Source organism: Drosophila guanche, unplaced genomic scaffold, assembly GCF_900245975.1.
Source record: "Drosophila guanche unplaced genomic scaffold, DGUA_6, whole genome shotgun sequence".
In the NCBI taxonomy this organism is placed as follows: domain Eukaryota; kingdom Metazoa; phylum Arthropoda; class Insecta; order Diptera; family Drosophilidae; genus Drosophila; species Drosophila guanche.
In genome coordinates, this window is record NW_022995744.1 from 904,355 (window position 1) to 923,214 (window position 18,860).

Sequence of the window (18,860 nt, forward strand, 5' to 3'; positions counted from 1 at the left end):
CCAAAATGTATAAGAAAAAAATACCTCCCACCCTGCCTGTCACATAATGCAAATTGAACAATTTAAACGAGCAAACAAAAAAGCATGAAACTCCAATTGGGACTGAAATGAAGACGAACCCTGGAGGAGAAGATAGTAGGATATTTTAGGGGCACACAGACTGCCAGAACGCGCTTCGTTTCGCTTCGGTTCGTTTGTTCTCCGGCGCATTGCACATACATAACTCGTAGCTCATACGCCACTTTGAGCGCCGCTGAGAATGGCCACGTTTACACTCGTAAATGTTTGTTTGCTTATTTGTTTGTTCGGTTGCCTGCCCGGCTGACTGTCTGGCTGCCTGTCCTCCCGGTGGCTTGGCTGCGGTTTTCAATTGTCAGCCCCAGTGCCAACCGCCAACAAACAACAAAGCGATGAGAACGGGCCGGGAACCCAAGAACCCAAAAAGGAAAAAGTTAAATAAATAAGAAATACCAAATAAATTGAATTGCGTAGCAGCGTATTAAGGTGAATGGGGCAAAGCGAACTGGAAAGAGAGATACGAGAGCAGGAGAAGATGCTCCAAGGGGAGTGGAACCAAGTACAGAAAGAACAAATGTGATAAATGGTCTATATTGTAAAAAGAAAAGATGGTAGGAGAGGACAGCCCCAGTACTCTCGAGGCCAATGGAAGAGTTTTAACGTTCAAACAGCAAAAAATGGGATTGTACTTCGATTATCTGGCTAAGAGATTTGACCAGGTTGTGTTTGATTGAACAAAGGCGTTAAAAGCTTGAGCAGAATATTCTCTGCCTTCTGTCATATCTGAAATCGCCTTAGAAGTAGTTAGTATTGGCTGTAGACCAAAAAAAAAAATGTTCCGCAAGGGAAAATTTACTAGCACAAAATGCTTTTATAAGCCCCGAATAAATCTGAGACTTTGTTCATTAAGCAATTTTCAAGCTGACCAAACGAAATGTGTATGTTTCCCAAACACAAGCCCAAACCCAAACAGGAACCATTTAAGTTCATTAACTTGAGGTTTGCCAGGAATTTGGTTTCTTATCGTGTTGGTCCCAGATGTGGGGCTATCTGGATTCATTAAATATTAACGAGTTTAAAAGCGGAAAGTAATTTGTTGTTTTGGAATGTGGAATTACAACAATTTGTGTATAAGTGCTGTCAACTTTTAAATCGCCCAGCCACTGCTAGTCCAGAATTTCCAATGTGCTCGCTGAGAGACTGTTTGTTTTTTAATTTGGGCATTTGTCAAGTGCGAGAACAACACATTGCAAGTGGCAACCGGGAGGCTGCTGCTGGGCAAACAATCAGAAATCGAAGGTGCATGGACCAAGGGATACGGCATTGGAACAAAAAAGGATGCGAAGCACTGGCAGCTAATTTTGGTCGATGATATTAAAAGGGTTGAATATAAATGAAATGGCAAACAGGATTTCTGGCAAATCTTTATTTATTTAAATATGCAAACAATTTATCTGTGCCATTTCGGTTGTCTGGAATCTGGGTAGCACTGCTATATGATATTGTAGATATATTACCAGTTCTACATCTATCGAGCACCCTCGTAACGATACATTTTTATTTACATGACGTATTGAAAGTCTAACAAAATTCCATTTTAAAAATCGTCTAAATTCAGAACTCTGCAGAAATACTCAGTAGCTCTTTCAAAGGAATTATGTCCGAAAACAACACAGAGTACACCTCAGAGGAGACAACAGGCATTCCGATGGCTCTCAGTCTCGTGCTGAATCACAATGACACAGATTCAAGATCGGTGGCAGTAGCGCTGTCGCCGTCTACTACTTCCGTGGCTGCCAGTGGGGGAGCGAGCTCGGAGACCAGCTCAGTGCTTGAGTTGCGACAGGCTTTCTCCAGCCTCAATGAGAGAGATAGGCTCAGGGCAGAGAGCTCCAGGACCAGTTCGGAGACATCGGACGATGCGAGTTTGCCACCATCCAGGCCGCGCAGACCGACCTTTATGAGCCGCTCGACCTCTCTTTCGAGCCTGCAGACACTTTCGTCCTCATCGATATCGCGGCAGGGTCACCTTCCAATCGATAGCGACGGATATTCGGGCTTGAGACGACACATGTCCGAGCTGAGGCTAAGCCTCGACCGATCTTTAAGTCAATCCCAACGACATCGCTTGCAGCGTCACCGCCGTCTCCAGGCCGATCAGATGAGTAGCACCGCCACTTCGGAGAACGATGAGAACGAGTGGTTTGGCCGCATACCTCAATCGGCACCAGGACGTGTCCCCACGCGCGGCAATAGCATCAGCGACTGTAGTCAGTGCAGCAGCGATACGAAAGAGAAGGACAGCCTGAAGATGGTGACTCCAAATCATCAGGAACTTGACGGATGGCTCTATTCGCTAGAGGTTTAAAGAGGGAGGCTCTGGAGGTGCTCCCTTTAAAGTTATCAGACCCAAAGTTTGTATGCAATGCTCTGCTGTAAGCTTTGATAATTAGTTTTCAGGTCTCAGGGAAATAGAGTCCTGTTTTTGGCACATATTTCGTTTTGTTATAATAATGTTGATTTTCCTGGGTTAGTATCCACTAATTGTACGATCTTTGTTTAAGCCAAAACCTACGACGCCAAAAATGACACACGTTTTTCGTAGCCAAGTTGGGTGTCAGGACCAGGATCTTCGGACCGAAGGGGTTGGCTGCCTGAAGAGTTCTTCACTTTGTTCGATACTGACTTCTTCTGCTTTGTTTCGCATCCTAAGCATCACTTCATATGTGTGCAAGTGTTTATAAAGTGCAGAGTTCGACGGGGAGAGGATTCGGAGTCTGTCGAGGAAAAATTAATGCATTCGCGGCATGCCACACAACACTTGCTGCCGGCCGCAACATGCGCCAGACTATCAGCAGTAGATGCACATGCTTCAGCCCAAGCTGGAGTCCGGTCCCATTCACCTCCCCCTTTTTCTACGCCAGTCACTAGATGAATGTATACACTACAATGTGGCATGTGTGGAAGCTAATATGTTGGTTGGCAGTGTCGCCTCTTGGATCCCTTGAAAAATGCACTGACATGTGTCACAGCTGCAGCTGCTCCTTCTGGTCTCCTGAAGGGGACGTGTTGATGTGCTGAACAATATAAATAAAAAGGATTAACTTGCATAGCAAAAGAGATACGGCGGAGTGGGAGGGCCATGGAGCTTGGACAAGGCAGCGCTTAGGATACGTATAAATTTTCCCGAGACTCGGTATTGGTCGACGAGTACCAAATGTATAGCTCACACTCGCCCATATGGCTTCACACAATGGCCAACTGTGGCATATGGTTAGAGATTTGTTTCCATTGTTTTCTGAATAAGGCCGACTCAACTATTTAAATTTTAAGAGTGTAATGGAGGTTTGCGGCAAATTATGGCTCTGAAGAAGAAGGGCAACTAGAACACATTATTGGGCTATTTCATAAATTCATTCACACTTGTACAACAGATATTCCACAGGAAATATGACTCTGCCGAAATGGAACTCAATCTGAGGTTTCGATAATATGGAGATCTTTTATAGTAGTTACCTTTAGCCATCACCCATTTGGTTGGAGGCATCCTTCTGGCGACAGGAGGATGATCCAGAGAGCATTTCAGCCAACTGCAACTGCTGCAGTTTTTCATTTTAATAAAAATGCAAATTTCTCTGTCTGTTGAAAGTCAAGGAAGCATCACAATCTTTCTCCTAACTCTTCACTCTATGCCCTACACCCTAATCTTTCTCCTTTCCGCTCTACACTCTCGCTATATCCATATTAAATGCAGCGAAGCTTTTCGATTTTACGCTAAAACGAAAACACCAGCAAAAGCAAACAAACACAAACGCAAACAACTACAAATAGAAGAAAGAGCACAATGAGAGGCGAATGCGAAAAAGTAAGAGATGGAAATAAGTTTTCAATAAGGTCCTTAAGAATGTTAAAAGGGATGAAAGTTGCCCGGGGGGGGGGGGGGGGGGGGGGGGGGNGGGCACTAAGCATTCGTTGCATCACTCAGCTGGGGACATAAGCTGTCTTCGTCTCTCTGTCACTGTGTATACATACATACATATTTACTTAAGTATATGTATATTTGTTTCTCTTTTGCTCAGCGATTCGCCGATTCGCACAAAAGTAGAGGCCGCCAGATGCCGCTCCCGTTAGCATTGTTCTCTTGGCTTTGACTTAATTAATCTAATTGAAATACCCGTAATGCAAGCGACAGATGAGACGAGAGTCACACATATGGCCGGGTTACAGAAACAACAATGGATTGAGACAATGATGCTGGGGGATAAAAAATATCGCAGGTTTCTACAGAATGTGGGAAAACAAAAGGTTCACGGTTTGGTGTGCAGAAGGTGGCAGGTCGACAGGTGATTGAGGAGTCCTTCGATTAAAAAGCATCTTCAGAGAAGCCACCAAGAGAGACTTGGTTGGTTGCAATTGCAGTAAGAAAACATGTATTAGAACTTACGTCATCAGGTTAATGCAGAAGATAATTGAACATAATTCAGACTAAATGCGCAATTTAGTCTCCCCCCAAAAGCGGTTAATACTCAATAGACTGTTACATTTTTAATTTAGAGCATTCGTCGAAATTTTTCAAGACCTCACTTCTTATCCATGGTTGACTTCTTCGTGAATCTCTTCTCTGCTCCACCCGTTGCCAAGGCATTCTTGGCGGCCTCGGCCACGGCATGCGAGGTTCCAGCTCTCTCGGGTATGTCAGTCTTATTTCCTTCCGGCTTGCCGACGAACTTCTCCACAGTGCTTTCGACCTTCTCTGCGTTGCTACCGACAAACTGGGCTAGGGTCACCTTGTTTTTGATGATTAGGAAAGTAGGCATGCTGGTGACCTCGTACTCGATGGCCAGCTCCTCGTGGTCGTCGACATCGATCTTGAGAATAAGCATGCGCCCGGCATACTCGTTGGCCATCTGCTCGAGTCGCGGCCCGATGAGGGCACAGGGACCGCACCAGGTGGCATAGAACTCCACCAGAATATGCTTGTTGCCCGCCCCGCCGATGATGCTATCGAAATTGGTTTTCGACTCGACCACGATTACCTTCTTGGGAGCGCTAGCCATGGATCTGTTTTTCTAAATTTATTTTGGGACTAAATTGAAATGATGTTTGTTCAAAAGTTTGAATTTTTCTGTCTGATTTAATGTCTATTTGCTGTGGCAATGAGTTCTTGGTTGTGTAAGTTTGAGATTTATCTGTGCAATACTTATTTATTTTTGTTGTTGTTTGCCTTTGGGGAAGTTTCTCATTCACTGGATGCACTTTTTGTTAAGGGCCAGCACTTTACACTCTGTTTTTTTTCGGTTAGATTTATTTTCTTTTCACCAAGCCTTGTCTGAACTTTTCCAACTTCCAAACTTCTTTTTTTTTTAATATAATCGCTACAGCGGAATTGGTTGGTCGCAGACGATGAGTCCGCATTGACCAGGTACAAATGTTACTAAACATTTTGAACTCAAAATAGAGTTGTTTACAAACACCAGATATAAAATGAACTTCCCAACTTCGTTTGTATTTTGTATACTCTAACAATGGGATACAGAAAAGGATATAATGACAAGGTTACCAAATTTAAGTAATCTTTACAAAAACCCTTTGGAAAACCTCAATGAATAATGGATAATAAGGTTTCAGCTTAAACCTTATCATATTTTGCATAAAATTCAGAAAATGGCAGGTAAGTTTCGTTGAATATTCAGCATGTCAAATCTTAGAAGGCAATATCTTAGAAGGTATTTTGTAAGAATTTCTTAGTGAGGGTATTTCCGATGCGACTTCCAATGTCTTGTACTAGCATTGTTCTTGGTGTTGGCTGCTTATTTGCCCTGTCATGCATTTGTCACAAATTAAGACAAATGCACCGCAACATCTTGAGTGGCTCCCAGAGGCTCACAGCAGCCCTTATAATACTACTGACATGTTGTGGCATGTGTTTGCTCCCCACAATGCGGGTGTCTGCTTTCTGGTGAGTGTGTTTGCTCAAATCCTTTTTTTGCTTGGTTTTTTGTGTATTCTTGAGTGGTATTCGGTTCTGATTGCTGGTGTCGTTCGAATCCTATTTCAAGTGTATCTTTTGGGTAAATTTAGCGTGTTTTTCTTGTGGCGTTTAAGCTTTCAGTACTTGACATTGAGATTTTCATTAATAATCCTCTGATTCTGTCTGTCAGTGTCAGCCTCTGTCATTAAATCTCTCTACATTTTTCTATTGCATAACCTAATGAGTACGTACGGTCCGCCAGCGCTTAGCCGCCAAAAGCGGCGGAACGAAATGGACTGGAACGGAAATCGCAGTGACATGTTGTGCAATCAGTTTTACATCCGCTTTGAGAGTAGGATTTTTTGTTCTGCCAGCGAAAGTGATGACCTCTCATGAAGCCGAACCTTGACACACAAGCCACGAGGAACGCTAAAAAAATGCGGGAATATGAACAGCAAAAGGAATAACCATCTAGCGAAAATATTAGTATTGAAGTACCTACTAGTCGAGAGAAACAAGTCACGTATCTGGCAAGACAAATTGCTTCAAGTGTACTTTCACTCAGTCATTCAGTCACTCTTCGTCCTCAGTCCTCTTTTGTCTCTCCTCTTGGGCTAGTCAGTTATTCAGCTATTTTTATTGCGCATACACCATGCGGCCTGCATGTGGAATATAGATATGAATGTCTTTTGCGGTCAGCTACAAAATGGGGTCGGCAATAGGGCCTGCCTAGATTATTGTCGCTCTTGTCGCCTTCGGCTGCATGCCACAAATCAAATTTGGCCAGCAATTTTTGTGGCTCACGATCAGAATTCTAAATTAAGTTTGAGTGGTTTTCGTAGGTGATCCGATGTGACAGTTTAATGTTGATGGTAACATGTGAGAAATCCTATCCCTGCCTGTCCCTGCTTAAGAACATACAATTTTCTTCGAATCCCTGCACAGACGAAGCTTTAGTGTGGACCAAATCCATGATCTGATAAAGGGTCATGTACCAACGAAGTTTCCAGGCTTTAGCTCCCCCTTCAGTATGGGTGTGCCATAAAGCTTTTCTGAGCTTTGTTGGCAGGTTAACATATGTTGCTGGATGCCATGCCACATACTCGTAATTGGCTTTTGTTTGTCGGCCATTCGGAGGAGGAACAACATTAGCAGCATTATGGAGACACGTTTAAGCATGTCAATGCCAGATGTTGGCTGACAAAATGATGAACAATCCAAGCACAAAAGACAAACCCAAATACCAACATGGTACACCAGCACCATCACCAACACCAACACCATAAGGCAATTTCATTTAACAAGTTTATGAGCCCTTCCAGGCGACAATGAAAGTCTCATGCATTTAGATTTTGAGTGCGTCGCAGTGCTGCTCCCCACAGTCTCAATACCGCCACCGACACCGCCTGGCCTCTATTATACACTCATCTCCCTGCGGGTGCGAGGGTCTTCAATGGTGCATGTCAACGTGCGAAAATCTCTCTAAAGCACAAGCAAATTTTATTTGCTGCCAAAAATGTCGATGCTGGAAACGAAGCTGGAAATTTCCCCTATTTTGTGACAGTGCCGGTCTCCTGGTATGCCGCTGTCTCACCCTTAACCACATGACAGTGAGCATTTGGTGGACCTGTGTCCTGTAATGTGGTTGGGCGTGCTAGCAGCAGAGGACTCAGAGGTTAAGCAGGACTATAGGAGGCATTGACGCATAAACAGGACTACGAACACGGTTCTTCCGAGCATTTACATTTTTTACAAGCTGCTAATGTGGGCATGCATTCGGTTTGTGGATTTGGCAGGAGCCTGAAGCCCCATTTTGTTTGGGTTTTGCAAACATCGAACCCACATCTGTTATCGACTCTATGGAAGCCGAAAACACCGAGCGAGTACTCTTTCAGTGTTACAGAAGTTGTGCGTATTTACTCACCTAGCTATTTAACTGGTTTTTGTAGGAATAACACCTCTTAAAGCCTCTTTATGACGATAAACTGTAGGGGGGATTGAACCTCCACATCGTTTCTTTTCCGTGTAGAGTTTGCATTTTGCATAAAAGTTTGCATAAAAAGCAAATATTTGGACCTAAGGTTTAACAGACCAACAAAACAAATGTTGATACTTGGACCTAAGGTTTAACAGCCCAAAAAAACCAGCTACGTTCTTTTAGCCCAAGCTGCTTACAGCCGTACCGTGCCCAACTTTAAGCAAGTTTCAATCAATCAAGTTCCTCGATAGAAACCATCTGCAGGAAGCATCAAACGACAAGAAAAAGGGATAAAGGATGCTTTTGAGTACCACATGTGCTCTTACATTTTGTGCTCCAGCTGGCAGAAGGAGTGATAGCTCCCTTCTCCGCCGGGAGTGGGTCTGCCAAACAAGCTGCATCAACAAACTAAACCACTTTGAAATTAACACATTACATTGACATTGACAGCTTTATGCGTAGCATGCCAAATGTCGCGGTGAGTAAAACTGGATCTAGAGCCGACACCGCGAAGCAGTCAGACCCAGACCCAGATCCAGGTCCACATCCAGCACTGAGGCTGGAACAGTGGCTGCTCTTTCGTGATGGGAACATGGCAATCTGTCGTATTCTGAAGTATCTCTTGATGCTGCGTGCAGAATCGCACAAAAATGGAAGAAGCGCAAAAAGCCAATTTCCGTTATGTAGTCTAAGCAACCGAGTATATGGCAAACGGTTATGGCACTGGGGTGGAACGCGTTGCCTTTCACTATGGCACTGAAATTACCAATTCAAGTGTCAGGCTATGGCAAAACACTTCAAGCGGAATTAAATTCAGTGTTGATTGGACTCCCGACTAACGAGAGACTCGCGTGGCTGCTGCTGTTCCTTGGATTTAATCTGTTTCTAAGTTGCCTAAACCCATTAGTTAACCGGCAAGATGAAGGAAAAGGAAATTTGCCAGCCCATTTAATCACGTACCGACATTTGCCTCTGCCAGACTGCTTCTTGCTTCTTCAAAGAATTTTTTCAACTTACTCGAGTTTTCCTTTATTTTTGTATTTTTAAAATAATATTTGTACGAGCATAAGCTGACCCTACAGAATTTATGTTTGGGTTTATTAGTTAGAGGCTTGGGGAAGTGCAAGCACATCAAAAGGAAACTGTGCGGAAATATTTAAGGACGGACTGGTTTATTGGTATCTACAATTGGAGGCGTCGCAACGCGTCGCTCATATAGAACAGGTTTTGATTGGCCTTATCAATCAAACAATCTTTATAGTTACAATCTTTATAGTTACAATCTTTATAGTTACAATCTTTATAGTTTTCCCGAAAGCTTTTCTTATCATTCGAATGGCGCACCTTTAAGTTTATACTCGTATGTACCTAGTCAAACTTTTTTGATTATGAAATCAATTTTAAATTCTTGACCAAGACGGAGTATTCGACGGATCTTTTCGAAGATTGTCCAAACCCTAAACCAGAAACTCAAAACGTCTTAGCCATGACCGTCAGTAATGCCATTGTGACCCTTTCCTTGGGTTTTCATTGTATGCTCCTCTCCGCTCTCATACGCTCCAAAAAGAATTATATTAAACGAAATGTCTTCTTTTGTGGGGATATTCATCATTTGATTGCCATTTGATTCTGATTCTTATTCTGTCCTCTTGGCAATTTTCCCCGGTGAAGAAATATCCCAACAAAAGATTTTATGTGTCAGCAACTTGTTTATATGCAATAAGTTAACAGCAAATTAGCGATAATGCAATTTATTAACGACCAACTTCTTATTTTATTTTGTGTGTGTGTGTTTTCTTTTCTATTTGTAAAAATATTGACACTCGTGTTGCGGTTTGATCATGTCATAAATTTGTGGACTGTTTGGAAAAAAGGGTTCCAATTACTTCATTTTTACTAAATATATTAAAAAGATAACAAAGCTATCCAAAATATCACTTTATTGTGATACCCACATTTCAAGTACGTTTATTTTACCCTTTATTGGGTTTCGTTTAAATTTCTTTAAGTTGTAGTTCCCCAAAGATTGGGGTGCATTTGCAATTTCTTTCCTCCTCCACTGCAATGCGACCAATAATTTTTATTAAAATGTCAAAAGCCTAGCAATGAGCATTGGAATTAGTTTGGCAACGTAACATCCTCCTCTGAAGAAGAAGAGTGCCTTGCTTGCCTGGCAAGAGTTTCAATGTTTGCCACCCCATTGCAGTTTTAGCCCTGAGCCTCCCTTTCTAAGAGAGAGATAGAAACTGGGTAAATGGGTACCAACCAAACATATCAAACAGAAGCTGCAAAGAAAATTCAGAAATTGGTCGCCCGTCGCTGGAACACGTGACATGAAATGGGGCCTTCGGAGTTTTTCGGTTCTGTAAATGTAATCATTGCCAGAGTTAGTCGGACATTGATAGTCAGCTTCTATTTGAAGAGCACATCACCGGGAAAAACAAAAAATTTGATTCCATTTACACCATTGGAAATAAGTAGGGAACGCCTGGATGAAAACGGTTCGCTCATGAGCAGCGGCTTAGGTGTGATGGAAAAAGCGAGAACAAAGGGCTGCAGTAAACAGATGCAGACGCGAGCGATTAGTGGAAGAAACTGGAAGCCAACTGCAGGCTCCATAAGCTTTCACGCTTCGCGTATCTCTCTCTCTTTTTCACAATTCTGTACTACTCTCAAGTACGCCCTTCAATTAACTGTTTTACCAGCGCCAATGTGTCCCTGACCACAGAGAAATACAGAAAATACCTAAAAAATACCCACCAAGAAATTGGGAATAAATTATTGAATGTCGTAAATATTTACGATATAAAATAAATCACTCTGTATGTATACATTTATGTGTGTGTGCGTTGTCGGTTGGAGAAGGGGTTAAAAGAAACGATAGCGATGGTGAAAGTGTGAAATCTGTGTGTGTGTGTACCCGGGGTATGTGAAACGAAATTATAAAAAAGTGGCTCAGTCTCAGTATTTCGGATCCACTTTAGAACTTAAAATGTACTGTGTTTTACAATCTATTGCACGAAGATAGACAAAGACTCGGTCAATTGCTAACTCATTTGCTTTTATTGCCATTTGACTCAATAATGCAATTATGAGCTAGTTGGCTGTCCATACATTTTGGCATCAGTTTGTTGCCACAGGGAGTGCCAGTGCCCTCAATCATTTCGTTTCTATACGGTAACTCAACGAAAAAATGTATGTTCAGTTCAACTTTCGTGCATGTGCCTACTCGGGATCCTTTCTTCCTGCCTCTCGCTCCTTTTCTATGGTTTGTGGACACAGCTTCTCCGTTTGTCTTTCCCCTCGTTGGGTTCAAGTTTTATTTGTTGCAAAAATATTTTATTGTTGCAAGTTCATAAATAAGCATATATGTATGTATGTACATTTAATCCAATGTTAGGAAAATGACTATAAGCCTAAATACCACATGTGTCCACATGCACACCCGTATGCAGACACACAAACTAAAGGAGGCAGCATTTAATAACCCTCTCGAACCCGAACGGAAGGAAAAAAAACACAGGCACTTTCGCTTATTTTAGGTGAAGAAAATGACAAAATAAATCCACCCACCCTCTGGACTGGCAGTAAAAATAGTTTTAATAATAGCGAAAAAGTTGCGAGAGCCTGATAAAGTACCACTTAAAGCATAATGTTGTGCCGCAGCCAATAGAGAAACAAAGAGGAAGAACTTTGTGAGGAAAGAATCCTCTAGCTAAACCCTCCCTGAGGGTGCCGGCTGGGCAATGGGCACTGTTTTATCCCGGATAGGGTAATGTATTGCCACTTTCTTTGATCGAGGTAATGCAGTGTCCAGCGAAGGCATGGACATCGTTTTCCCGATCTTAAATCGGGGGAACCGAAGGTGCCTGGCGGGTAGGCATAAAACGCCAGCGGGTAAATACCCACCGATAAATACTAGCCACATATATCTTCGGCCCAATTATGGAGCGGAAGTACAAGGAAATTCGAGTTGAGATGTCAATCCAAACGTCGGTGGAACGGCGGCAATCACTGGCTGGCACGGGGAGGGGCAATCCTCTCTGCGGGTCGCCAGCGTTCGCCCTTCGCTGGAGCAGGTCGTGTCGGTTGTACAGCGACTGACACACAAAAACCAACTCACTATAGGCTAATCCGCATAGATGCCGTCGTCGCTACAGACTCGGATCTGGATAGTGTACTGTCCATCAGCCAAACGGAGGAAGAAAGCCTTTTTTGCTCGCGGGATCCAGGCACAAGCTCCCTGCATATGGAAGGGTCGAAGCGTTCCAGGGAGCGGTTAAAGGCTAATGCGCACTATAAGGCGGCTCTCAAGATACAGAGCCGGCTTCGAGGCAAGGCGGACCTCTCTCAGAAGGAGAAGGACAAGCTAACCTGGGCCGAGCAAAGGATAGAGGAAGGACGCCTGCACTACGCAAGGATGCCCCAAATGAGGGCGTCCACAGGCGTGTGCACTCCACTAAGAGGCAACGCTCCACTGAGAGTGCCGTTAAGGACACTTCGGCGAGCAAGGGCGCAGTCCCTCCCCAAAATACGAAAAGGCCCCGTCAAAGGTCAGTGAGGTGTCCAAACGACATTTAAACGAGGCGCTCATTGAGCGCAGCGACGAAAATGGGAAAATGACAGAGGCGCGGTGGAAAGTGGTGCACATGCGGCTTGTAAAGTTCCTAGTCGCACGGATGCACGAAGACCCCACAGCCCACCTTCGCCGGTGCTGGGTGGCTCAAGTGCAACCACGATCCAACTCGAAGGTGTCTGACTCGCACGGTCCAAACTGAAGGTCCAAACCAACTGTCCATAACAAAGGCGCAGGTACTCTTCTTCATCGTAATCCAAGGGGATCGGGCGTTGAAGCTACTTCAACGTCAGAACCCAGAGGTTTCTCGTTTTAAACCAAAATTAAATAAAAAATACCAATCAAATGTTCTATAATAAAAAAAAAACAAATTTTCTATTGCGACTTTCGCCTACTATCGTCGATACTATCATCCACCATCGATGGTGCACACTATCGATAGTTCTCCACCACACATTGTGCGCTCCTTTGTCGTTGGGATGGTGTTTTCTGAGGCGCAGATAAACGCCGCGAAAACCCCATGCCATCTTCCCGAATATCGAGTATAGGAGGTGCTCCGCTTCTTTGTTTATCTGCAGGATCGCACATTGGCCCCCCCGCCTTGGGTTGCTCCCACTAACGCGTCAAAACCTTTATACCCTTTACTCAGCAAAACGTTTAAACCTTAACGGTTTTTATCAAATTTTAAATTTTACTTTTTCTACATCTTTCATTAACATCTACATCTACAACACTTCTCCCGCCAACACGCTTTTAGGTCGTTCCCCTCCGCTAGAACCGTTCACAGCAGGGTCACTGTAGAGGCAGAGGCCGCAAACTGCAGAAACAGAGTGTGTATGAGAAATGTGCAAAAAACAATGAAGTGGGTTTTAGCCAGTGGAAATTAATTTATTCATTCTGGCTATAATAATGATCAAGTCGGATCACAATTCGGTGATCTGATAGACATGGTCATTCCTACTGAATGGAGTTTTTAGTTTTCTTTTATCTTGAAAATTTGTTACGAACCTGTTTTGGTGTTGGGGCAAGGCCGGCAAAGCCAGTCATCGCAGGGATGAGTTCTTCCCAGGCCCCCAGGTCGCACAACAAACCAACTGTTCGGACATCTCGAACAAATACCCCTTTCCACCCCCATTCTAAACACACTAGCACTTCATTTCAAACGTTATAACACAAAAACTTAATACATACTTAACTATAAATCCCTACACTAAAGCTTGGTGGCGCGTCCGCCTATTTCCGCCTCTTCAACTTATAATTTTTGGTGGAAATAAATAAGTGTAAATAAATATAAAGAAATACACTTGAATATAAAGGCAACGACTACATATAAATGGTTACTTGAATATAAATATATAAATATATATGGGGACGGATATGAATTAAATATTAAATTTAATCTATATATATTATTTATGAATATTTATGCATTGGGTAGGGGTGTGACCTGGATTCCGCGGGGGGATGCAATTTTTTTATTTTTTTATCTCCTATGGGTTTCAAAATATTGAGTTTGGGATTCTTTCCCATTGGACTGGACTCACTTCTTAATTAGATGCGGATAAAAAGGTCTTCTAGATTGGCCGGTATGTTTGTTTCATTTTTCCCAAATTGTTCTAAACGGTAACACACACAAAACGCTCTAACACTGCCGATGTTTATTTTTCGACTGCCGGCATGTTCGGCGTAGCTACTCTATGCAGTCCCTCTTGCTGCAGTTGATCTCATCTCTTCTATTGCCCTTGAACCAAGTCCAAGGGCATAGCATGGCATTTTTGAGGGTGTGGGTGAACTGGCTTGTGGATACCGAAATGTTTTCGAGCCTCTCTTCTATTTTCCCCTTGTCTCACTCTCCGGCACCGTTTATCGGCCTTGCCACAACACCAAAACAGGTTCGTAACAAATTGTAGCTTTAGGAGGTTTTCGCCCTTTTGCGGAGGCGGAAGGGGCGGGGCTAATTGTTGAAACTATCGTGATATTATCGACCACTATCGAGACTTTAAAACATCGATAGTGAGCTAGGTCGATAGTGTCCCCCCAACGATAGTATTTAGAGTGGTTAACGATAGTTCCATCGATAGTTCTCCACCTCTAGCACACACCCTGCAGATAGGCGAGGTGGAGAAGGACCATGGAATTGAACGACTCCTCAAAGGACGAAGAGGACGGAGATCTGACGATAGTGGTCAACCCGTGCAGCGTAGTTGAGCCAGCCACCCATTAAGATAAGGGTGTTGCAGCTCAATCTTCATAAAAGCAAAGTTACGTCGGTGGAGCTCCTCTTTTCCATAAAGCAAGGGCCCAAGGACGGCACACGACGGGCCCGCACCACCTTAAGAACTTAGGACCCTGGTGGCAGAAGCCGGCTCCAAATACCAGCCTGTTCTCAGTGGTATGGACGCCAACGCCCACCAGTGTGTGGGGAAGCCGCGACATCAATGACAGATGTGAGTCACTCCTAACCCCAAGGATTACAGACGACCGATAAGCCTTACCTCTTTTCTAACGAAAACATCAGAAAAGCTGCTGGATATACACATAAAGAATGAAGTAGGGGGACTGATGTCAAAAAACCAGCATGCTTAAACCAAAAGGAAATCGGTGGAAATGGCACTTCACTCGTTAGTAGCTGCCATCGAGAAAGCCCTTCACAACAAAAACGAGAAGGGACGTGTGAGACGCTTCTTATGCGTCCCAACTTTTATACCCGGCACTCAGTGCTACATCTGTACCTTAGCGGTTATTTGTCAAATTTTAAATTTGTTCTTCATTTGTCATCTACATCTACAACACTTCTCACACCAACACGCTCCGTTAGCCGCCCCCCTTCCCTAGACTCATACACTGCAGACTCGCGGCAGAGGCAGAGGAAGAGGAAGAGCAGAGTGAACCCGAGCATAAAGCAACTATATAAGTAGGTCTCGTCGCAAAAACTTATGGAATAGTGCGAGTGAAAAGTGCGAGTGAAAGGGCTCTCGCTGTAAGTGTGAGGGCAACGGCAATGGAGTGTGCTGATTAATCATTTAAAAGCAACGTGAAAAAACATAATAATTGTTACATAATTTAGTTTTTAATAGTTTGCTTCATGATAGTAGTCAGTGTTTTGAAAGAATAAACATTTTGAAAAATGTTAAAAAAAAAATTCGTCCGCAACCAACCTTCCGCGTCGACAAGCAAACGAGCACTGAGAATTGGGAAAAGCAGCGAGTAACTCTGCCACCGACGGGGCCTCCTTCACTCCTCGTGATCTGCAAGTGCCTGTCCCTCGACCGCTCGCTGCAGATCAACTGTCTCCGTCCACTCCGATAGTGCAGCAGCTAATTTCGTTCGCTACTCCAAGGGCAACGACAACTGCTGGTGATCAAGTTTCGGCTACCGAATCGATCATCTCGGAAAACATGCAGCCAGTTAGTAGTAGTATGTCTCCAACTCATTTCGAGACCATTTGCTCTTCCAAATTTTGGCCAGAGCACCTGGTTGTGAAAGAGTTTAAGGCTAAGAAGAACGAGAAGGGACATGTGAGACGCTTCTTACGCGTCAAAACTTTTATACCCGGCACTCAGGACTACATCTAGATGTAGAAGAAATCGCCAACCACTAGATATCGTTCACATTACAGAACACGTAGTAAAAAGCCTACTAAATAAAATGCATCAAAAAAATTGGATCAGTTAATCGTATTTTCCAATTTATGAGATATTTAAAACAGAAATAAAATTGGTACTTTTTCCCTGCACATCCTGTGCAACAATGACCGATAGGTTTCACATCAGATTTTTCGAAAGTGGCGCCATCTATGAAAATTTCTTGTACGCAACTTTGATGGTCACTCTTTTTCTAATACAGAGCGTTAAAAACCGAGTCTTGGTTTTAACTTTTAAAAATTAGCTTTTGGCAACCAAAACTGGTCATTGGGACAATAGTGCATCTGCACCTTAGCGGTGTTTTGTCAAATTTTAAATGTTTTCTTCATCTGTCATCTACATATACAACACTTTTCACACCAACAGGCTCCGTTAGCTCGCCGCCCTTCCCTAGACCCACACACTGCAGACTCGAGGCAGAGGTAGCGCCATCACACAAAAAACCAGAAGGGACGTGTGAGACGCTTCTTACGCGTCACAACTTTTATACCCGGCACTCAGGACTACATCTAGATGTAGAAGAAATCGCCAACCACTAGATATCGTTCACATTACAGAACACGTAGTAAAAAGCCTACTAAATAAAATGCATCAAACAAATTGGATCAGTTAATATTTTCCAATTTATGAGATATTTAAAACAGCAATAAAATTGGTACATTCTTGGACCGATAGGTTTCACAGCAAATTTTTCGAAAGTGGCACCATCTATGAAAATTTCTTTTTCGCAACTTTGATGGTCCAATGGTCTGCACATTCTGTGCAATAATGACCGATAGGTTTCACAGCAAATTTTTCGAAAGTGGCGCCGACAAACAAGACGGACAGACAGACATGGCTCTATCGACTCGGCTATTGATGCTGATCAAGAATATATATACTTTATGGGGTCGGAAACGCTTCCTTCTGTTCGTTACATACAACCGTTATTCGTACAAATACAATGTACCCTATTTACTCTTTGAGTACCGGGTATAAAAATAGGCCCCCCATAACTCTTCCTAGTAGTGAGGCCAGCGGTCCTTCCTCCTCTGCTCCATCCCCCTCTTCCCACTGCAATTCCTTGCAGTCAAAAAACTAAACTAACATCCCTCTTTGTAGCCCATCAAAATGCTCGCGGTTTACGTAGTAAGCTGAGCACTCTTTTCATGGATAGTTTCACATTTTCATCCCATGTTATTGTGTTTACCGAAACCTGGTTAAAGCCGGACATTCTTAGTTCCGATGTTTTGGCAGATACAATTTATAGGAATGATCGTTCGTCTCGACGTGGAGGGGTTCTGATTGCAGTAAACTCTAACTTTACGTCGGAACTTTTCATAGTCCAGGTCTCACAAGACCTGGAACTCCTCTGTGTTAGACTGATTCTTCCCGGCCAGTCTATTTATGTCACTTGCTCGTATATTCCACCGACTTCGGATGTACTAATATACGAGCAGCATTTGTCTGCCTTAAAAACGGTTTCTTCCTCGCTATCAGATAAAGACCATTTAATAGTTCTTGGGGATTTCAACCTGCCAGGTACTGTCTGGTCTTCGGTTAACGAGTCAAACAACCTTGTGCCCATGTCACGACATGAGTTTATTGATGGCTTATTAGACCTGTCCCTGTCTCAAGTCAACCATGTAAAAAACTCCTTGGGTCGATTGCTTGATCTGTGCCTTGTCTCGGATCCGACCGTAGCGTTGTTAACACGAGCACTCCCGCTCACTATACCTGAAGACTGTTATCATCCTACTTTAGAAGTGTCGATAGATATTGGACCTACTGTATCGGATCGTGCGGGTAGGCTAGCTGAACGTGTCCGCTGCTTTCGTAAAGCACTGACGTGCACTGACGTCATTAAAGGCACAAACATTTTTTACAATATACTTGACACAAATTTTGACACGTGTGTCCCACTTTCATGTCCGACTAGATCTGCGAAACCTCCTTGGTTCAGCAAAGAGTTATCCAGTCTAAAGAATCTAAAATCAAGACTATTTAAAAAATCTCAAGAAGTTGATTCTCCCTCTTCTCTTTTTTAATTACTTAATAGCTCGGTCAAATTTCATTGTTCTTAATGCTCAATGCTATAGGAACTACCTCCTTCGACGCAGGATACGTTTTTCACAGAACCCTAAACAGTTTTACAGCTTTGTAAACAGTAAGCGTAGAACGTCCGCACATCCATTCTCGCTATAATTTTTTAATATGTCGGCAAACAATGATCAGGCAATCGCCGATCTTTTTGCACAATTTTTTCAAACCACCTATTCCCAGGAAAGCTACCCAGGTCACATGTATCCATATAGTTTACCAAGGTCGAATGGAATTTTCTGCCCTTCGTTTAATGAAGGCTCCTTACTTCATTAACTTCAATTAGTTAAGCCGGTATTTTCACTGGGCCCTGACGGAGTTCCCGGTACTGTGCCGAGTCTCTCTGGGAACCTTTGCTTAAACTATTCACTCTATCTATCCATTCTTCTAGCTTTCCCCCCATCTGGAAGGAATCCTTTATAATTCCTCTCCATAAGAAAGGTAGCAAGTCTGACGCTAAAAACTATAGAGGTATATCTAAGTTATCCGCTATTCCTAAAATGTTCGAGAATCTTGTAACTCCGCACTTGCAGCATCTCTGCAAATCACTTATATCTCCAGCACAGCACGGATTTATACGGCGACAATCAACAA

The 18,860-nt window shown here is 43.2% G+C and overlaps 3 protein-coding genes across 6 annotated transcripts in view; 1 reads left to right on the forward strand and 2 right to left on the reverse strand.

Moving 5' to 3' along the window:
• Nucleotides 1-18,860, reverse strand: part of LOC117579928 (venom dipeptidyl peptidase 4) — a 70,034-nt gene that overhangs the window by 14,312 nt on the left and 36,862 nt on the right. The window lies entirely within an intron of this gene.
• LOC117579934 lies at nt 1,550-2,502 on the forward strand. The gene has a single exon (XM_034266089.1). It carries the CDS (start codon nt 1,676-1,678, stop codon nt 2,384-2,386), a length of 711 nt encoding a protein of 236 aa, XP_034121980.1. The 5' UTR covers nt 1,550-1,675; the 3' UTR covers nt 2,387-2,502.
• Nucleotides 4,551-5,175, reverse strand: LOC117579937 (thioredoxin-2). Its single transcript, XM_034266092.1, has one exon. It carries the CDS (start codon nt 5,073-5,075, stop codon nt 4,599-4,601), a length of 477 nt encoding a protein of 158 aa, XP_034121983.1. The 5' UTR covers nt 5,076-5,175; the 3' UTR covers nt 4,551-4,598.

What these genes read in the sequence shown, in the direction of transcription:
- LOC117579937 (XM_034266092.1), bottom strand. Translation starts at nt 5,075, where the DNA reads ATGGCTAGCGCTCCCAAGAAGGTAATCGTGGTCGAGTCGAAAACCAAT.
- LOC117579934 (XM_034266089.1), top strand. Translation starts at nt 1,676, where the DNA reads ATGTCCGAAAACAACACAGAGTACACCTCAGAGGAGACAACAGGCATT.